Source organism: Centrocercus urophasianus, unplaced genomic scaffold, assembly GCF_019232065.1.
Source record: "Centrocercus urophasianus isolate 14NV4802_14NV808 unplaced genomic scaffold, USGS_Curo_1.0 seq_23, whole genome shotgun sequence".
NCBI classification, from domain to species: domain Eukaryota; kingdom Metazoa; phylum Chordata; class Aves; order Galliformes; family Phasianidae; genus Centrocercus; species Centrocercus urophasianus.
This window is the reverse complement of record NW_024884789.1, coordinates 9,642,925-9,663,798: the sequence shown is the minus strand read 5'-3', so window position 1 is coordinate 9,663,798 and position 20,874 is coordinate 9,642,925. Positions and strand designations below refer to the sequence as shown.

The 20,874-nt window shown below is 38.6% G+C and overlaps 1 protein-coding gene across 1 annotated transcript in view; it reads right to left on the bottom strand.

Annotated features, from left to right (window-relative positions):
* Positions 1 to 20,874, bottom strand: part of FBN1 (fibrillin 1) — a 147,033-nt gene that overhangs the window by 76,046 nt on the left and 50,113 nt on the right. The window contains exons 6-13 of the mRNA XM_042824402.1: positions 20,188 to 20,385; positions 16,768 to 16,893; positions 12,900 to 13,025; positions 8,909 to 9,067; positions 5,449 to 5,616; positions 4,018 to 4,158; positions 3,655 to 3,774; positions 646 to 771 (exon numbers count right to left, since the gene is read on the bottom strand). Of these exons, the coding sequence (XP_042680336.1) occupies positions 646 to 771; positions 3,655 to 3,774; positions 4,018 to 4,158; positions 5,449 to 5,616; positions 8,909 to 9,067; positions 12,900 to 13,025; positions 16,768 to 16,893; positions 20,188 to 20,385 (1,164 nt within the window). The remainder of the gene's footprint in view (positions 1 to 645; positions 772 to 3,654; positions 3,775 to 4,017; positions 4,159 to 5,448; positions 5,617 to 8,908; positions 9,068 to 12,899; positions 13,026 to 16,767; positions 16,894 to 20,187; positions 20,386 to 20,874) is intronic.

Genomic DNA, 20,874 nt, shown 5'->3' with positions numbered 1-20,874 from the left:
GAATTTTGGCATTAAATCTTTGAGCTGAATCACTGAGATAATATTCTGCCAAAAATGTTTCTAAGAACAGTGCTTGAAATTCCTTTAATGTATGAATAGATCATTGGGAACCCTCCCAAGGACCTTGGGAAGCATGATAAAGAACATTCTTCTTTTTTCCCCCCTCTTTGCTAAAGGTCCAGGAGGTAGGAACACATCAATTATGTTTACAAATTTTTCCTAAAATGGTTTGTATAGGTCACACCAGATTGCATCTGCATGAAACACATTTCTAGTCACCCAGTTAGATCCCATACAGCATACTGTTAAACACACAGTAAAATCAGGCAGCATGTGACTTGTGCTCCGTTTTAAAATGTGCTCCATTTTAAAATGTACCACTCCCATCAAAGAAACTGCACTTTGCGATAGTGGTATGTGCTATTTCTCCTGCTGGACAGACATCCTGTTGAGGTTTGCCAAGCCAAGGCTCCAGAACTGGCTGCAAAAGACAGTTTACTTGCCCTCCCAGATACAGCAAAAGGTACTTAGAAATTCAATTCCTTGCTCCTTCCCTTCCCCCCCTACCAAAGGTCCTTTTATTTTTTATTGACACGAACAATCTCTTGCAATTACCGATACGGAGTCGCTCCAGAGAAGTCTTACCTTCACAGTTTTTCCCATCAGCTGCCACTTGAAAGCCAGCGTTGCACACACAGTGGAAACTGCCATCTGTATTTATGCATCGTCCATTATTGCAGATACGGCCATTCTGTAAGCATTCATCAATGTCTGAAAGCCAAACAGAAAGAAAAATAATGTTTGGATTTTTTTACTTGGGAGGAATTTTTCCCATTTCCCCATTCCCATGGTTTTTAACCCCACATGGAAACTATATTCACCTAAGAAAGAAATTATTTTCATTTCCATAACCAAATGCGAAAGGTGGGGAAAATGTTCATCAGCTTGAAATTTCAAGTTGCTGTGAAAGAATTTCAGTGAACATTACCCTGCAGCTTGCTCAAACATGAATCAGATTTTTTAACTTTTTTTTTTTCTCCATTTTCATTCATCATGAAAATGTTTTTACTGAAATTTAACTTAACAATAGCTAACTACTGAAGGAAAGACAGGGGAAGCTTGTTTTTGTAAGGTAGGAAGGAAGATTGAGATTTTCCCACCTCAGAAGATATTTCTCCTGCTTATTTTATATTTGAAACATCAGCTCCTCATTTCCCCCTCTCTGCAGGAGGTGCTTGGCAAGTGCTTTGGAGGACCTGAATAGTGATATCACACAAGGCTGGCAGCTCTCCCTCGCCTCCAAACGAGGGGAGAGGAGATGCTGAGACAGACTGTCTAGACATTTTTCAGATTGCTCAGTGTTCTCCATCAAGGCCTGGACCATCTCCCAGAGATTCCTGCACACAAGGGACTCCGTTCACAGAGATCTCAACCAGCCTATGCAAATGCATCTAATGTACAATCACATCATCTTCACAGATATTTAGGGGGTGCCCTTCTCCAAGCCCTCTTGACAGCAGGACACTGTTGTGCTTGAGGAAGGAATAATGGATGAGGAATCCTCCAGCACAGTGCTTCTGATCTCTAGGCAGGTATTTGAGGGACTGATGCCACTCAAAATCCTGAACTTCAATTTGCAGCATTGTAGTTCTGGGAAGCTGCTAAGAAATCCATTAAAATAAGTGTTTTGCCAGCAAGGAAGCAGGCCAGCAGAGGCAAGAGCTGCTCAAGTGGCAGTGGCAGCTTGCATCTCTCGACATCCAGCAAAAGCATACAGGCTTGAAAAATGTTTTCTCAACTGATAAACAAGCATAACTGACCAGTAACACAGAAAGTGAGGCTTTTTCAGTGCTCTGTGCCTTTTCCTTACTTTCATGGCACTCAGCTGTCCCCGAGCTTGGCATTAGTTACTCTGCCAGTTTTCTTCCTTAGGGTAGACAGAAATGCTAAATCATCTCAACATTTTCCTGGCCCTTTAGTTTTTTAGGGTTCGTCAGGATCTTTGCCTTCCTGCATGGATAAAGATCTTACACTAAAAGAGGGCAGATTTAAGTCAAACTTGAGGAAAAAGTTCTTCACTATGAGGGTGGGGAGGCACTGGCATGGGCTGCCCAGAGCAAGGAGTAGATAAACAGCTGGTCATCAATAAGATTTCATTTTTCAGAAGGGGATGTAAGGAGTACATTTGCTGTAAAAAGCATATCAGCAAAGACAACATTTGTGTATGCAAAGAAATAAAATAATATACAAAATAGTCATGTAAAGTAATTTTACAGCAAATGTTGACTTTGGGAGGCTCCAATGCTATATGCATATTTTGCCAAATGCATCCCACTAGCCTTTTTCTTTTCCCTAAGCTAGTCCTAAAAATACCTTCAGAAAACAAAGATTCTGCACATCTTAGCACTTTCTGAACTGCCTGTCAAGCAAGCACAGTTCTCATAGATTGCAAAGGAACTGCTAAGTGACCACACTTTAATGCCATTAAGCTACTGGGCTTCTGACAAGCATGTGTTTGTGTAATGAATCAGTCAAATTAAAAGCGTGTGACAAAAATGACTCATAAGTAAATTCATCACCACTGAGACTCCACTTCAGCACTCCTTCACCACTAGCAAGCTGAGTTATGAAGATGCTTCTACAACTTGGCTGTTTGGCAGCAATTAGCAATACTCCCAGCAACACGCAGCAGCAGTGCTGGCTCTGCGCGTCACCCTGGATTGGAGTAAGCTTCTGTACCACAAATACATTTTGGATTCACAAAGGAAAAAACACACTAATGCAGCTAACTTTCTTTTGGCTCTTTAGAAACTGCTTCAGAAAGCAAAAACAAGCTAGGATTTCGAGCATTCAAATTTATCCTGCTTCATTTAGATGCCACATTTTTTATGGAATCTCAAAGTAGTCATTAATTCTCCTGCATGTTGTCTCTTATTATGGCTTAGTGATATAATGTTGCATCCACCTTTGCTGTTCAATTACTACCCCAGGACAGTTTTGGAGTCTTAGAACCCTTATCACTGAGGAGTGATGCCACTTCTGCAGGAAGGCAGGATGAAGACAATCAGCACTGTTACTGAGCCTGTTCTTCAAAAATACCAAAAACGGGGAGTCTACAGCTTCACTGTCTAGCCCTTTCCCATGCTCTGCTACTTTCTCATATTTTATCTAAGCTGTCATTGTTGTACTGTTCTTTGATTTCTTCCTCTTACAGTGGAGAGGAAGAATACATGGACTCTGTGCTCTTTATCCACTGGAAGATTTTTTTTTTTCCTTCCACCTCTATTAGTCTCTCAATGATCTCTTAACAGTCTTTTCTCCAGCTCCAACTTGATTCTTAATCGTCCTTAGGATGCTCATGTATCAAAAGTAAAAATGATTAAACAGTTAAAAATAATAATGTCTTTCAGTTCATAGCCACAAATGATGCCAAGATACTTCCAGCACAGGACAAAATGTCTTTCTTCATAATCCTGCTCTTAGAAGGTCAGCTCTGGCAGATTAACCATTTCAAAACAGTACTTTTATTGCCGTATTTGATCATTAAAAAAAATAATAATAATACATAACAAATGTTAAATGTTGCTTAAAAATGATTTTTCCCTTCTAGCATGAATACAATAAAACAGATTTGGCTCTAAAACAGTGATTTACCTCGGCACTCTGTTCTGGTTGGTGTGCTCTGATACCCTACTCGACACTGGCACATGTAGGATCCCTGGGTATTCACACAGTCTCCACTGATACATGGATTCTTCTCACATTCATCAACATCTGCAAAAAACCAGTATATTTTTATTAAGACATTGGCTGAAAGGCAGCCAGGTCTAGCTACTCTAGAAGTAAATTTGCAGTTGAAAATGGTTTTGACACCATTTTAAATATGAAGTCTATTTACTGTTGCTTGGGGTTTTCTTCTTGAGAATGTTCGTTTCCTGTAAGAACTCAGAAATCATGTAGAAAATAAAAAGTTGGCTTAGAAATTTCCCCCATTATTTAAGGTAGAAAACCTCATACCAATACATTCCCCTCTAACGTCCAGTTGGAAGCCCTTGTTGCACTTGCAGCGGTAGCTCCCAGGAGTAGGAATACAATGCCCATTAAGGCAGAGATGCCGGAACAGCTGGCAATAGTCAGTGAAGTTCACCGGCAAGATCACTGAAACAACAGAGTTAGAAAAATATTTTAATAGCTCGTCATAATCATTTTTGGTAATCTGCAACTTGGATAGCAATTTCCATAAAAAGTCAACATTTACCTTTCCTCACAATGTGAATTACATACTACAACCAGCACTGAAAGAGAGAAAGTAGCACTACATCTCTAAGAGATCTGTCTGAAAACAGCTAGCAACCACTGCCTTTTTCATTGTGGTAAACCTGATGTGTTTTTTCCTTTCATCCTGCAAAAGAAAAAAAGGAAGAGGAATCTACTCACACCTAGGGGAAAAGTGGGTGAGTGGCACCCCAGATCAGCAGAGTTGGAATAATGGTTCAGTTATCTCTATTTCCACAGAAAGCCACTGAAAGAGGGCAGGAATAACACTGGAAGGTATGCCTATACGGTCTTTGGCAGGCAGATGTGAGCTGGCTCTATTCGTGCTCCCAGCTGACTAGAAGCTGTGCAGCTACGTCAGTGTAGTGTCAGGCCTGAGTTAGCATACTTTGCCTCTCAGGATTATTAGCTCAGCTTGGTGCTGACCCAAGGCTAAATAGCTTCAGCTGGTGCCAGTGCAAATGGAGTCTGCCTGCATCTGTACAGAGCATGGGTGAAACAAACTTGTGCTTATTTGCAAAAGACTATGTGGTTACACCAAATGTTTTCAGGTGGTACGTGCCTACAGCAGACTATATGTTCACTTAGTAAATTCCCTGAGAAAGGAACAGAACAAAGAATGCATCACTATGCTGCTCTGGCTTCCTCCTCACTCTAGGGAAATCTTACCCAACCCTGTATATCACTAGAACAGAACCTTCTTCAAATTGGGTTCACTTCAGGACACACCAGACTAATATTTTTATCTGTACATCTCCTGCTTGGCCAAGCAAGAGTGAAGAAAACAACTTGAAAGAAGCAGCTTTCTTATAGCCAAGCCCTTTAAAGTAAGTAACAGTCATAACTTAAGAGCACGTTCCACAATGTTGACATGCAGCAAAGCTCACAATAGCCTTAAACAAACATAACTGTTATTATATATACATCTCAGTACAGATAGTGAGGATGTAATGCTGTAATCCTATTTCAAGGAGAAAAACACTACCTGTAAGGTATACTTGCCATAAAATACATGGTAACCAGGCTATGATTAGAAGGATATCCAGTTAAGTTCCAGATAAAGTAAACAAGAGATACCATGAGCTGAAGGGAATATACTGCACCTGACAAATGTAGTTTTAAACAGAAGCTAAATGCAAATGGTGTAGCAAAAGGTAAATGCTTCCTTCTTACCATGAGGTGGTGGAGCCCGAGACGGATAGACAATTTCTGGCTGCTGAGGGACTAGGGGAGGGTAAGGACCAGGAAGAAGGGGTGGAGGGATGACTTCAGGACGGCCTGGAGGAAGGTCAGGTCTTGCTGGCAGCAGAGCAGCTACTGCGCACAATTTGCGATACTCATCTGAAATGTGAAAACATGGATGCTGTGTTAGACTGCTGCAGCATATCCCATTTTATCCAACTCTCTGCCTTTTCACAGCATTTCAGATAAGCAATAACAAATTTTAAACAATCTGGAAACCCTGAGCCTATATCAGTTTTCTTCATAGCAATGAGCTTTGTTCTGTGAATCAAATCATTAATCCAAAGGAGGATATTAATACTGCTTGTCAGAAGAGTGTTAGAAAAAAAGATAACAAAACTGACATTCTGGATATGAAATTTAACAGTGAGGCTGCGATCTGGTCTTAATCTAATTTTAATCTGATTTTAATCATCAGATCTTTGATGAACTCGGTGAAAAGTTTACCTAAAGAAGGACTTTTGGACATGATCCCAAGTTAATTTAATACAAAGCTTGCCATAAAGTTAGAAAAATACCGAGCAGGGAAAAAAGCCCAGTTTCAACTGGATTTCTTAAAAGTTAGTCTCCTAAAACAAAGAAATATAAATATTAGCCAAGAGGCAAAACCAATTAGAGAATGAATGCACTAACACTATTTCACCGTCCAAAGAAAGTTTGCCAGTAAAAGCAGAAACCAAACAAGGTGCATTCTAAGGAACACAGAGAAATGGAGTCTGATCCACAGAAAATTCCTCCTTCCCCTAATGGGAAAATGATCTGTTTTGCTGTAAACAACGTCTATACTGAGTGTCATACATTCTTTTATTATCTCTATTAGTGGCATCTGTCCTACTAACCCACTTTCCCTCCTGCCCCCAACTCCTTTGTCCTCGGGAAGTGTGGTTTTGGAAAATTTGATCCAAAGAATGCACATAGAGTATCACAATTAAAGATCACATTTCCAGCTGACCTGATTCATGTCCGCAATTTGTGTGTACACAAATTACTACTTGTGCAGACAGTATCTTGGAACTTCTAAATTTTAAAGTTTATGGCATAAGAGGGAAAGGGAATTATGAAAACAAAAAGCTAAAGAGATGCATGAATTGCTGAAGCAATATAAAATGAGAACTGAAAAACAAGTTCAGTGTTGGGAGAACAAGGCTGAATATTTCAGCCTTCAACACTTTTATCACACCTTTTTTTCCACCTGTAAAACATATTAGAAATTCATCTGGAATCACAGAGGCTTTTTCAACAAACATGGTAGCCCAAAATTCTGCCCTCCCTGATTATTATCATGTTTATTTTAATGCTCTTAGGTAATCAGTTTGTTTTATTTGTCTATTCATTTCCCTCTAGTGTTCCTTAGGGTGATTTTAATCTTTAAATCATTTCAAAGAAGTATTTATTGTATTTTATTTGTTTTGCTCTAGCATTCTGTTTTGCTTATTCATAACTAAGCTGCATCTGTTCTCTGTCAGTGGTCTATCTGTGATAAAATAGACAGAGGGATATTCAGAAGAAACAGAATCTGCATAACTGCATACACAAACTGCACTATGCAAATGTTTGCTAATGATGGTTTTAAGAGTTGATTCTCTAATCATCCATTCTCTACAACACACCGATCAGTCTCTGTGAAAGAAACAATACTGTATTTCTTTTCTACTCTGGACTGGTAATGCCCAATTATCCGAAGGCAATTCACCAGGAGCAGAGGCCTTCCACACAAAAAGAAGTCATGGCCTTGGGGCTGCCCATTTACTGAATGGAATTAGCACACATGAAGGAGCTGTTTAGGTGAGAATTGAACAGATGCATTAGTGGATGCCTGAGACACCACTTTTAAAGCATTTACAGCATCAGTGGTGAACACTGCCATTCCACATAAACAATTATTGCCATGTTATGCAAAAAAATACAGTGCAAGCCCTTTTTATTGTAACTTTAATCTCCATGTATAATTTCCAGCCATAAACAACCTATTTTATAGTACCATCTGCTCTGCTGCTCACACTGAAAATGCAACCACTTGGTTATGTTATGCAGCTAGTGCTCCACTTCATGTTGCTATGTACTCCTATTTCAGAGCTAGACTTTGGGACACTGATACACTTCACAGGCAGCTCAAAATTCCTCATCTCGCTTTCTCAGGATATACTGAGGAATAAGTGAACACGATTAAATAATGACAGCAATAACTTGCACATATTTAAGTCATTTCAAATAATTTCAGAATATATTTGAAACAAGCAAGTTTGGTCTCTATCTATATCACAATCCGAGTCAGGACAAAAATTTGGAATATAACCATGGGGACACCCCGCACGGATTTTTGCATCAACAAGTCCTGGATGCTAACTCTTCCTCATTCATCTCTCAATCAGCACGGTGAGCTGAATTACTTCATTTTTCCACCCAGCTTATTCAGCAGTCAGATATCAATAATTAGAAAGTACGTAAAGAAAACAGGGATTGTCTCAATCTGTTAAGATTGAGGAGCTGTCTCCTTCCCGTTTCAGATGAGTATCAGTAGATTACACTATTTTCTTAGCATCATTTGTCAATATTGGACATTTGACATATTTAAAAACTATTAGTAAAATAGTGTCAGACCCAGGAAAAGACCTTCCAGAGTTCTGATCTTGGATCCCTCTTCAGTATTATATTTCCACGCAAAGAATTAAAACCAAGAATTACAAACACTCCTGTATGTGACCTCTGACAACTCAGAGCTAAACTGCAGTACTGTTATGACCTCAGTTCCTCCCTAAACCTTGCACCTCTCATGAGCTTTGCCCTAGCAATCCTTAAGCTTCTTGTGTTCTTTCTTTCCAAGGCAGTCCTAAACAAATTCAAAACCATATTTCCTCCAATCCCTCACACTTAATTTTACAATATTCTCTAAATTCTAATCTCATATTATCTGGAGATCCTGATACACAGCAAAGCAATAAAGTACAGCACTTTTTGGTAGCAGACAGAAATTATGTTCTTTGTCAAATTCTGGTACAGCATCTCAGAAAGCTAGGTATAAGGGAAAGGAAACCCCAGTTGTCCAATGAGAACAAAATTACAAAGGGTTCTGTTAGAAGGCTCTGGAGAAAGTAACTTGGGCCTAAAGAGGGTGTTGAAAATAAAGACCAAATCGGGCTACAAATCATCAGTAAGCAATAGGTCAAGTCCTTTGACTATGTTTGCTTGCCGTAGCCTGTTGGGGGGTCCTGAGCAACCTGCCATAAGAGACTCTTGTTTGAGCAGTGGGATTAGACTAAACGATTTCCCAAGGTGCCTTCCAGCCTCAATTATTCTGTACAGTGCTGTAATGAAAACATTACTGATAAAAGAAAATGACTGCCTAATTCAGTGCTTGATCACAGCCATAAAAATACAGGTGGATTCATACCAGTGGATCTGATTGGGCACATCTCAGGGGCGCTGGCTGCAGTAGAAGACCAGCATCGGCCGCTGTCACAGCAACACTGCATTTTGGACAAAGGCTGTGGGAGCTGATTGCCACAGCGCCCATTGGTCAGAGTAGAGAAGCAGTATCCAGGACGCACATCTACCAAAAGAGAGAGAAATGGATATGTAACCATCAATCCAAAGAGGAATATGACTTTAACAGAAAGGAAAAGCCCTCCTTTACTTGGTTGATTACACAATCTATCACGCAGCACTTGCAACATCACAAAAAAACTGAAAGCAAAAGGCACAAAACCAGAAAAACATTGATAAAATTTTGGCTACTTGGAGTTCAATGCAGGTGAAATGCTTTCTGTGTGAATGCCAAAGTGAAACATGAGATGTCAATGAATCAGAGAAGGAAAAAAGAATGGATATGCCTCAGTGTCTCCAGAGAAAAATTCCAGTGTAATCTCTATTAAAGATAGTACCAGATCACTGCTGTTTATGCTTTGATTTGAAAGACACAGATATACAGCAATAAACTCAGTGTTGCAGCTCTCAAAGCAATAATTCACTTTTCATTAGTCATGGCTTTCCCAGCTGAAGTATGTCATGATTTGACAAGATATAGGCTTGCAGGCAAGAAAGAGCAGCAGCTTTAACTAGTGCCATCACATTGTTTATGGAGATGTGCTGGCTTCCTGTCTGAAAAGGGTGAGCACGTGCTGTACAAAGAACATCTCGTACCCAGACTTCATACAGTTAGTTCTAACAACATTGTACAGAAGATCCCCTACCTTAGAGAAGGGAGAGAAAATGTGGATGGAAGCAAAAAATAAAATAGAAATAAAATAATCCTGTGATAAATATACAGCTCTGAGCGATGTATCATGTCACATCATGTCAAATTCAGTAAAAGCTGAAGTGTGACTTGATGCTGCATGATAAACCGAATCAACTTTGTTCCTAAAATACATGAGCATTTGCTGTCAAAGTGCACTGGAAAAAGTTGCAGATATCACCCTACAACGGCAGACACCCTTTACTAACAAAACAGCATCTCAGTTATACAGGGCACGGTATATTTATCTGCCCTTCTCTCTGCTTTCCAGAATTTACTAGATCATCTAGTGGATATATATGCATAAAAGAGAAAAGTTTCTTACTATTCTGAGGAAATTTTGTATATAGTGATACGTTGGGAGAGTCTGTGATGGTTCTGCGTTAGTGGAGCCCTGAACACAGATGTTATTGGCAGTAGAGCTAAAAAAAAGAGTCAGTTGGCCTTTGTTTCTAAATTTTAGTTACTTCAACCTTATTATCATATACTGGAAATCTAAAATAGAAAAAAAAAAATCTATTCAGTTCTGTAACTGGCCTTCTGGTACCCAACTAAAGTGCTGAACACATGCACTCTTTAATTTACCATTTTAAAACCAAAGAAAGTGCTGACACAAACTGTTTCTCACTGCACCTGTTGTTATTTTTCTCTTTATACAGAGTAGAGGTGTATTCAAATGCTTGGTGTGATGTTGGGGTGCACTGTAAGGAATGGAGTACCTAAACAACACTATCATCATCTCCTGTAATCTGTCCTTCTCAGTTTTGGCCCGTATGAACTTTTGAAACAACTGAAAGCAGTAATGGGCAGAAAAAAAAGTATCAGACAGGTTCTTTGCATCTGCAAAACGTGTCATTAAAAAAAATAAACAAAGAACAAATATCTTTTTCTACCTACAGGAGTAAAAGCTTATCCCAAAACCAGATCATTTTCAGAAAACATGGAAAACTTGAGAGGAAAAATGGCAAATCTTTTCATATTCCTAATTATTGATTTTCTTATTTAGTTCTTTTTTTTTTTCTTATTTAATTTTCAGTTGCAAAAGTGAAAAGAGACAAAAAAGGTCAAGACCAGCTGAAAACAACTTTTCTTGTGTTTCAGAAACATAAAATCATTTTCAGCTTTTACAATTTTAATATTTTTCAGTAAAAAAAAATACAATAAAGAAACGCCATGCATATAAGCTTTCAAGAAAAATAAGCTTCTTTTTTTCCTCTTTAAATACATTCATCTAAAAGTAAGACTGAGATCTATATGATTTCTTCATAGCGTTCTCCATGTATTTGGTCAAGATGTCCTACTTCTGTTCCTGCTCTCCAGCTCTAGGAGATACCATCTTTCCTTTGTTTACTCTAATCTCTTAAGGTTTATAATAATGGAACTCCCAGTTCCCCCTTTGGATATTTGTCTCCATTCGAGTCCCATAAGGGAAATATTTCTCAGAAGCACTTCCTTCTCTGTAACAGAACAGACACGCTCAGCTCATGCCTTTCACTTACGATAGACATGTTGTAATTGAAACAAGAGTACACATTTTGCCCAGCTCTAATACAGATTCAAGTTCTATCCCTGTTAATATGGCAAGTATGTGATATGCCTTTTAGACATTACTCCAAAATATCTGTAGATAATTAATAGTGCTTTCCATTTAGCACGTTTTGCCTAGGACACAAAGCCAAAATTTCAATGATGGCTGACAGTCTGGCATATTACTTAACAAAGCCTGTAATCATTTAAATCCCCAATTCTTTAGTTAAACTATTTCAGATTGCAAATGCAGTGGGTAAAAAGACTGGAAAAGTGCAGGAATGGGGTGAATACTGGGCAGTTCTGACTGAGATGTAAGTACAAAAAGTGAAAAGAAAATAGCAACTGAGCTTCTCCATAGAATTTTTTTGCTTCAAAAAGCTGCATAAATATCCTTTGTAAATATTAACTACAAGCAGAAATCAATTATCCACAGCCATTTGAGAGCTGTTCATCTGGGGCAATACAAGCAATGCTCCATCAGCATTTTAAGTGAGCAGTACATATCTAATCTACCAAAATGCTTTCCTTGATAATGGAAGAAATACAGTTCACTTCTCTCATCCTGTAGAAACAGAATGGCAATAGAATATATTTGAATAGAATGTTTCAAAATTAATCCAAATTATTTCCAGAACTCTGAAGAGAATTATTATCACTTGGTACTTTCCTCTGTGAAGTCATTTCTGTTCAACTCTTTCCCAAACGATTTTCTACCACAGGTACTAAATACAGCAAGCTCTCTTGAACTCTGGCGCTGTCTCTGGGCACGAGCCTTTAAAGTTTACAAGCTAAAACCAAGGAAATACGTCTTTCATTTGATTCCTAAATAATTACAATGATTGCTCAGAATTCACCACTGGCAGTCAAAAAAAAAGTAATTACTGCATTAAATTGAGAGAAAGGAAAAAAATATAAGTAACAACTCGACCTGCTGCAGAGCATGCTATGTGATTCCCAGAAGTAATGTGAAAGAGCACTAGCACGGCTCTTTCATGGCTTTGGCACTGCAGAGGCAATCATTCAATTCATACAGTCCTTTGATAACTAGTGTAATGTTTGAAACACTGGTTCTGCTGTACCACAGTGAAAGCCAGAAAGAACAGCACTGCAACATCATCACTGTTATGAAAACAGATCCAAGTGCCCCACACCCAGTTTATCATGCTGTTTCTTTCAGTGACAAATATCTGCACTTTAGAATGAGAAAAAAATAAATTAAAAGGCAGTTTGGAGTGAACTATCTTCTTTCTGAAGTGTATTTGCTTTTCTAAATGGCTACTGAATTTAACATAGACTAAACTAAAGACAAACACTAGAGCATGAATATCAAGTAGATCTATTAATTAAGTTCTGCCTACTTTAACACAATAAATATGGCATGACAGAAAAATTCTAAAATGAATTACGAAAAGAAGGTTACAACAAAGAGTGAAAGAGGAAACATATTGCAAATGGAAAAATTATTTCAGAATGCAGATATAGACACATGATGGACTTCTATACAAAAGGATTTAAAGATGACAAGTTGAAATATGTTTCTTATACACCATTACCCATTTCTGATATTCATGAATGCTCGTGACATCTTCTGACTTACCATTTACAATATACTACTCACCTATGCATTTTAAGCCATCAGGAGCTGTATAAAACCCTGGAGGACACTTGCAGAAGTAGCTACTGACTGTGTTTGAGCACTCTCCTCCATCACAGATTCCAGGAATGGTGCTACATTCATCAATATCTTCAAGAAAAAAAAAAAAAGAGAAGCAGGGTCATATTATTTATATTGGGCAGATAGGTGCTTTATAATTATTATTAATGACCCAACTTTCTGGTATGAGATCCTTACTAATTCACATATTAAGAACGTGGTCAGAACCACTTATGAACCAGGATCAGAATCTTTCATTACATATCTTAAACACAAGCAAAATGAAATCTAAGAAAATATGTGTAAATTGCAAAAAGAAAGAACGTTTGCTTTACTGCTTGATAACGATGGATGAAAATCTGTAACTGTAGAAAGTAAAAGCAAGTAAACCATTACCTCTTCAAACCGAATTCTGCACATTAAGAAAATTTACACGGAGCCTGTAACAAGCGTAGTGATCAGAAGTATAACTGTTATGGTACCTTCAGCAGTACTGCATCTCCTGGCACCAGATAGCCAACGGTTCAATGCTGACTCGAAGGGAAGCACAGCACCTTCTGAACTGTCTATCCATCTTACTGCACTTGGTTTTTCTTGGAAATCCCCAATATAGCACTGACCAGCTATGCAATTTAACAGGATTATAGCTCAAAGTAGGATGACTGCAAGCAACAAAAATTACCTTTTCTGTTTTTTACTTGTTTCTTTGGCAACAAAAAGGCTCTCCACTAGGTCAATGCTCTGAAGTTCCAACAAGTTTCTGGACTAGAAACTAGTCTAGAAACTGAAATATCCACCATAGAATGCACTGCAGAATACATACCCAGAATTCTACCCAGATTTTGTTAAAAATTTTAAAATAAAACTCCAGGCCATGACTATGTCCATCACTAACAGATTCTGACCCATACACTAAATATCTGGTCATAGCTGCATACATGGACAGAAGGAAAGTAAAGGACTTTTTCCACAGTTTGCAGTTCGAGTTGCATAAAGTCCTGCAAGAAACAAGCTATGCTAGCCCTAATTGCTCCTTTATTACCAGCAGTAGCCTGCCTGTGATGTGTACTTTCCCCCTGGTTTCCAGTGACTGTCTTAACAATGCAGCTGTATCTACTTAGCAGTGCTCTCATCTTCTAGGAAGCTGGAGTCCAGCTGAGCTTAAAAACAGCTCACTTTTTTTCCATGGTAGAAAGGTAGGTTACTTCTAGAGTGATCAATGACAACTGCCTGTCACAGCCATCTATGATCAGTGAGTACCTCTACTGATAGAGACAAGCCAGAAATAATAGCTTCACAGGATTCTATCCAACCTCATCTCCAGAGATCTACAAACAGATAGACACATGGCTATAATAATGATTTCACCAACCACAAAAATTTTTGAGATGAAATAGTGCAACACCACCCAGTGCACCAAGGCAAGGAATGAATAATACTGTAGTCATTAAAAACGATTGTAGGAATTTAAATGTAACGCCTAAACTGGAATTTGGCCCCAACAGATGGGGGAACACCCGAAGTCCCATAGGCTCATTAATGAGCTTTTAAGCAAGTAGAGAGGATCTCTGTTCTACTTCTCCTGTGAGGGCTGTAATATAAAAGTTACCTATTCTTCTTTCCCTAGGTGAAGACTTGGAAGCTCTACTACCTTTATGGCCCCTCACCTTTGCAGAAAAGTAGAGGGACTGAAATGGCACACAGACAGCCAAACTTCACAAGGCCATCCTAAGCTGTGCCGGGCTCTGGGCCCCCTGAGCACACATTCCTCCCCAGCATCTTGCTAGCTGTCGTGATGTGGGTCGCATTCCTCACTTGGGTGTGCAAGAGGGGTGTGACTTTTTGTTCAGTGCTACTTTAAGGGTGTTGCCAGAGCCCTGAGTCTGAGTGCCGTGGGAGCACTGCTAAAAGACTTCTGGCTTCTGCCCCAGGAATATACTCTGCAGGAGTCCCGAAAGTCTCAGTGACAAAAAATGTGGAAATTGAATTTTGGTCTGAATAGAGCCCTTAATTAACAGAGAAAAATGCAGTTGTAAATGGATCATATTCAAGCATCTTCTGACTCAAATTCACCAATGTTTATCTTAAACTCAGTTTTGCCACTGTTTATATAGTCTGACCTTTTTAAAAGCAAAATCACCACTCTTTATTTTAGGGTTGAGCCTAACCCAAACAGTATTTCACTGTTTATATTAGTGTTGACATTCATGTAAGCAATGTTGTCGTTATTAAGCATGCAAGTTTTATAAAGGCAGGTATACTCGATGTACCCACAAATATGAATGTCATTCTGTGAAAAATTGTCCCACCAATCACCACAAAAAAAATATATTTACCTCAGCTTTAATGCAACTGGAAGAGGAATGCTGATATGAAGCAGTGAAATAATGCAACACCTAAAATCCAATTTTCCACCAGCTGTGCTAATAAAGAGAACTTCATTCAACACATCTCTTTTTCCCATCTTCTTCTATTGTCTCTCTGTATCTGATGATTTTTATCATGATCCTACTTGAACTGGGACACAAAATAAGATGGTACTGCTAGTTCAGCAGATAGCTCCTAGTTCTAGTTCTTGGGCTCAGTCAACTATTATTTAACTGTTATCAACTGCAAGCTCTGAAGGTACTCTTCTACATGATTTAGCAATCAAAACTATTGTAGCAATGTTTATACAATGCAGCATATGCAAGCCTACAGTTCTCAGTTTTCCAAGTATTAACACTTAACAAGGCACGTGTTCAGTTCTTTTTTGTTCACCATGTTCTTGGTACTTCATCTGCAGAAGGAAACATTTGCAATGTTGTTCTACCCTGGAGTTGGCCTTCTTCCTGCCAAAACCACTGGCAGTCAGTAAGAAAGCCATGCTATGAACGAACTCTCCTGAAACTGCTTTCCCTAATCTGTAATTAAACTATAATGTTTTCCTTGAAATAGGGTATTTTTCTTTTGAAAGACTGTCATAATTCTTCCAAACTGACTAAAATTTCTTTCAGTACTTTCTTAAAAACACTTGATGCAAGAAAAGGTGGTGGATGCACACCTTCAACTCCTGGTGGTGGCGGTTCATCATTTCTGCTATCTGAAGGGTTTAATCTGCAAGGTGCTAAATGCTTGTAAAGCAATGGAAAATGGGGAGAGTTAACCAACTAGTGATTACTCAGATTTTACCCTTCAAATTTAAGATTGCAGTAAGTATGCCTGATTATTATATCATAGGGAAGAAAAAGTTGTAACAAATCACACTTAAAAATTTCCCAGTCTATAATCATGCAGCCAAAATTTTCACAATAATATCTAGTACGCACTCCTCTTCCAAATGATGACTAGCAATAAGGAAAGATAACATGTTTGTCCTTCTTAAACATCTGCAACCATAAGGATAAGTTTAGAGTTTAGTCCTGCAGTCAACACTCAGCAGTATCCAGCTCTCATTAATATCAAATGCAATTTAACTGAGTATGTGGGGATGCGTTGAATCTTTCAGTCACATACACTTCTTGGTTAAAAGACAGACAGACAAGTGCCTCAAATGTTTCTTAAGAAACATTTCAGTGAAAAACTTTTTTTAGTTTTAATGTTTAATTTGTTTCAGATGTACCTTTAAGTCTGCAAAATTTACATGAATAAAAGGTTGGGAAAAGTTGCAGGGCTAATATTTAAGACTCTGGTTTAGAAGGAGAAAGGACAATTACCCATGTTTGTTGTGAAGAATGCATTTGCATATTCAAGGAAAAACAGTCTGGAAAGTTTGTTACAAACTTGTAAACAAAGTTGGCCCCGAAAAGAAGGCTTCTCTCTCCTTTCAAAAGAAAGTTCTGAAAGTTCTTACCATCGCATTTTTGTGTCACTTCATTAAACTTGTGTCCAGCTGGGCATTTGCACTCAAAAGATCCAACAGTATTAATGCAATTTCCCCCTTGACAGATCCCAGGGATAGCTTGGCATTCATCCACATCTATCATATAAAAAAGGAAAAAAAACACCCACTTTTAATTCATTTCTCAAGAACAGTCATAATAATTTGTCTACATATAAATTAAAGTAAATATGCCTAAATCCATTATTCACCCATCACAATATTATGATACTTGCTTGTGAAGACAGACACTAATTTTGTAATTACTCTGTGCAAAGTATGATTAAGTGCAGTACTCTAAATATTTTCTGCAAGAAATCACATGGTTATTATTGTTACAGACATTAAACATCTAACTGTTCTTGTTTTGTTTTTGCAAAACATCTGGGGAATGGTGATGCAGAGAAGACAGCCTCCTAAACCCAGGTTCCTTTAAAGAATCTGAAGCTGGGCATTCAAAATCACTTGCCACTTTGAAAATCTTAGTAGCTCCATACAGCATGTAGCCAAGTGCTGAGATTCAGGAGCCCCAGATGAGTGAAGGAACAGTGTGTAACGTGCATGAAGAGTGCCTCATACAGGGAACTTCACAGTCGTTATTGATGGAAATGATTAACTCTTCAGTAAGATCAGCATCATGACTTTAAGTTGTGGTTAGGATTTGACTCAAAGAGTTTCACAACCATACTTAATAATATCAAGAGGCATTATTGATGATTTATTTAGACATTCATAACTGTTGGTTTTTTTCTTTCTAATTTTTCCCTTTATTTCTCTCTCTTTGCTTTTAATTTTCACTTAAGATAATGAAATGACAAAGATGATATCACAGGGTAGGTAGGAAGCACAAGAAAAACATTTTCAAGTTTCTGGCCTGACAGCTATTTTAGCACAACAACATATGTGTCATCACTAAGCTGTGAAAGTGTTGCTATGGCTTAGTAATAGCCACAAAAAAAAAAGACTAAAGGAGGAGGAGTGACACTGCAGTAGGAGACAGCAGAGGTCTGGCTCACACTCCCCTGAGGGCAGCCTTGTGCCTGCTGCTCCCTAATCTTTTGGGAGCAAACAGAGCACTCACCACTCTCCAACCCAAATGGCTGTGCTTTCCATATTTCCCCAGGGGTTACTAGCCACTGCTGGCAAAATCCGATTTATTGAATTCTTGGGCTTCACGCTAGGGTAAGTTTCTACACAGGAGAGAAGCTGAAGGAGGTGATGCCTTTAAACCTCCCTGTATAATTCGCAGAGAGACAGCTGTAATGTGTCTTCCAGCCTGAAAAGCAAAGTATTATGTCTGTACAAAAGGCCAAGAAGCAATTTCCCTGGGAGCCACAAGTAGGAAGTTTCAGAAACGCCAAGGGGCATATCTGTACCACATTGCAGAGCATTATGTAAAGATCCCTGGGCTGTCTGAACCAGGTCGGGAAGCACAGCAGAGTCAGAGCACCGCCATGCCTGCATTACCCACTGTGCTGGGAAGCACAGACAGTCAGCACAGCTTTGGCACCCACTGACAGAAACACTGCTGCAGGGACTCAAGCTGAAGCAGTATGGGGCTCTTTAATAACAGCAGTCAGGCCAGACTTCATGGCACTGTATTGAATTTAAATGAAAAAAGTAGAACTCATGCTCCTGAGTCATGATGTCTGTTTCAAGGTCCCACCTTTTGGCTTTCGCTTTTGTAGTGTGTATCTTTAAGAAATCTCAGCTGTAATATTAATTTAACTTTCAGCCAGCCAGACAAAGTCAAGCTTTGGGCAGTGATGCTCTATTTACTTTTTATAACAAACTTGTCCTCCCCTCCATTTTATTTCTTCTGATTTCTCCACGCAATAATAATGGTTTCTTTTCTACGCAGAGATTTTATTTAACCTGTTTTTCTTCAGTTAGATTGAATATGGATGTGAAAGTCTGAAATGTCTTCAGTCTGAATGGATGTTATCTGATTTCAAAAGGACTGGATTTAGTACAATTGCATGAAAAATAAAGCTAATATGTGGCTCTATAGCAGATCTGTTGAAATTATGATCACATTACAAGAGAAGAGAAAAGTGGAAAGTAAAGGTCAAACATACAGGGCCAAAATTGAGTTGGCACTGCGAATGAATTAGCATAAATGCATCTGAATGCGAAGAAATGGGTAGCAAGCAGAGGTAGCCTTATTGTGAACCTCACAAAACCAGAGGAGAGGTCACTGCAACTTTTCCATGGCACAAATAAGAGTGATATAAATAGGTGCGGCATGAGGTCAGGGGTGTGGTCACCTGTTTATGCACATAAGATCTCAAAACATCAATTTACAGATTTTGACACAATTCAGTTCTGGCCTTTAGTGAGAGAGGGAACAGAATGGCTGAGGTCAACACATGTGCAAGTTACGTGGCATACACAAACATGCCCATCTTGAAGTCCATCATGCCTATCTGCAGGCATCAAACAGGACGTGGCCTGTGACAGATATCTACATTTTTTAATACAATGGAATGCCTTGAAGTCCTTTCACAGGAATTTCATGATTAAATCAAATTGCTAGTAGATTTGTAATCTTTATCTCCTCTGTTTTAAAAAAAAATACTGCAACTTATTAGAAAATGTTATACAGATCGAAATAAACTAGTCCCAAAGATACGGTCCTGGGAATTTATAATCCACATCAGTTTAATACATAGCTGCCCCTGTTAACTTTCTCCTGTTTCCTGCCAGACATCCAGACAATAAAAGAATTTATACAGCTGGAAGTATTAGAATAAAAGCCAAAAGCAGTGTAAGGACTTTCTGTGGTAAGGCATGCTCAGAAAGAAGTAAGCAACATCTGGGTGGATTTTACGATTTGAAACAAATGCAAATACATTTCCAAAATTGTATAAAATATATAGTAAGTAAAGTAAGGCATTTTAAATGGCACAGCACACACTTTTCTCCATGCTGAAACAGTGTAGCTTGAGAGGCAAGATACCCAAACAAATCCAAAACCAACAAATTTTAGCTAAAAAACAACAACAAAAAAATCCCACACCAGATAAATAGAACAGCATTGCCATGGATTGATTCATGTTTCGAGTGAGTTCTGAAACTGAATACATTCCTCCATGGAATGGCTGATTGGTAAACTCTGAAAAACACCGTTAGAGAACCAAGGGAAAAGGCTGCTGGCAGTGAGAAATTCATTAAGATGCTGGCTGCTCTCACATGACCTAAGTTACTAATGTACTCACTTGAACATCAGGCACTCACTGAATCATGAAGTAATGCATTTGACAATGTTTTTCCATACTTCACACATATAGCCAAGAATGGCTTAGGACAGGTTATTCACAGCAGTGTAACTCAATTAAGATTAATCCAGTAACAATTTCAGCAGCTCTTGGGGAAGCTCTGCTGTTAACTTACCTTGACAGGCCCCAGTTCGAATGTTTGGAATGAAGCCTCGTCGACAGGGATGTGGCTGTGCAGGACACATTTCACAGGGGTGGCCCCATGCTCTCCCAACAGTTGCACAGCAAAGGGTTTTTGTGCAGACTATTCCACTGAGCTGTCCCTGGCACATCTGGTTCGTTACCAAAGTGAAGCAAGGGCCGGTCCTGTAATCTGTTTCAAAGATAGGAAACATAATGAGCACTGCAATAAAAAATTGTAATAAAGCAAAGCAACAAGATTCAAGCAAGTCTTTTGCACATAAATTTCTGACTACCCCAGCATTTTTACTCAGTTGTGCTCTGCTAAAGGTTTTTCTCAGATCTACTTCTCAATCAGATCCTTGGAAAATAAGCAGCTCTATCAATACACTGTGACTATTTTACCAGTGGTATTATATGTTTAAGATTCTCCACAACCTCTTTACAGCTTGGTTTAATACCTAGTAACACTATCTGGGCAGTCTTTATGCTAGTTTGTTTTAAATATTCAGCACATTAATTAAAATAATACAGATAAAAAGGTTAGGATGAGTTTATTTCCACAAGTTATTCTCAAATGAGTCTCGAGGGATATGAATATAGATTGCAGAAAGTTTTTTGAGGACAGTTTTCACTGTTATTCAGGCATATGCTGTACCAGATATGTGGGTAAGCTTTGCCT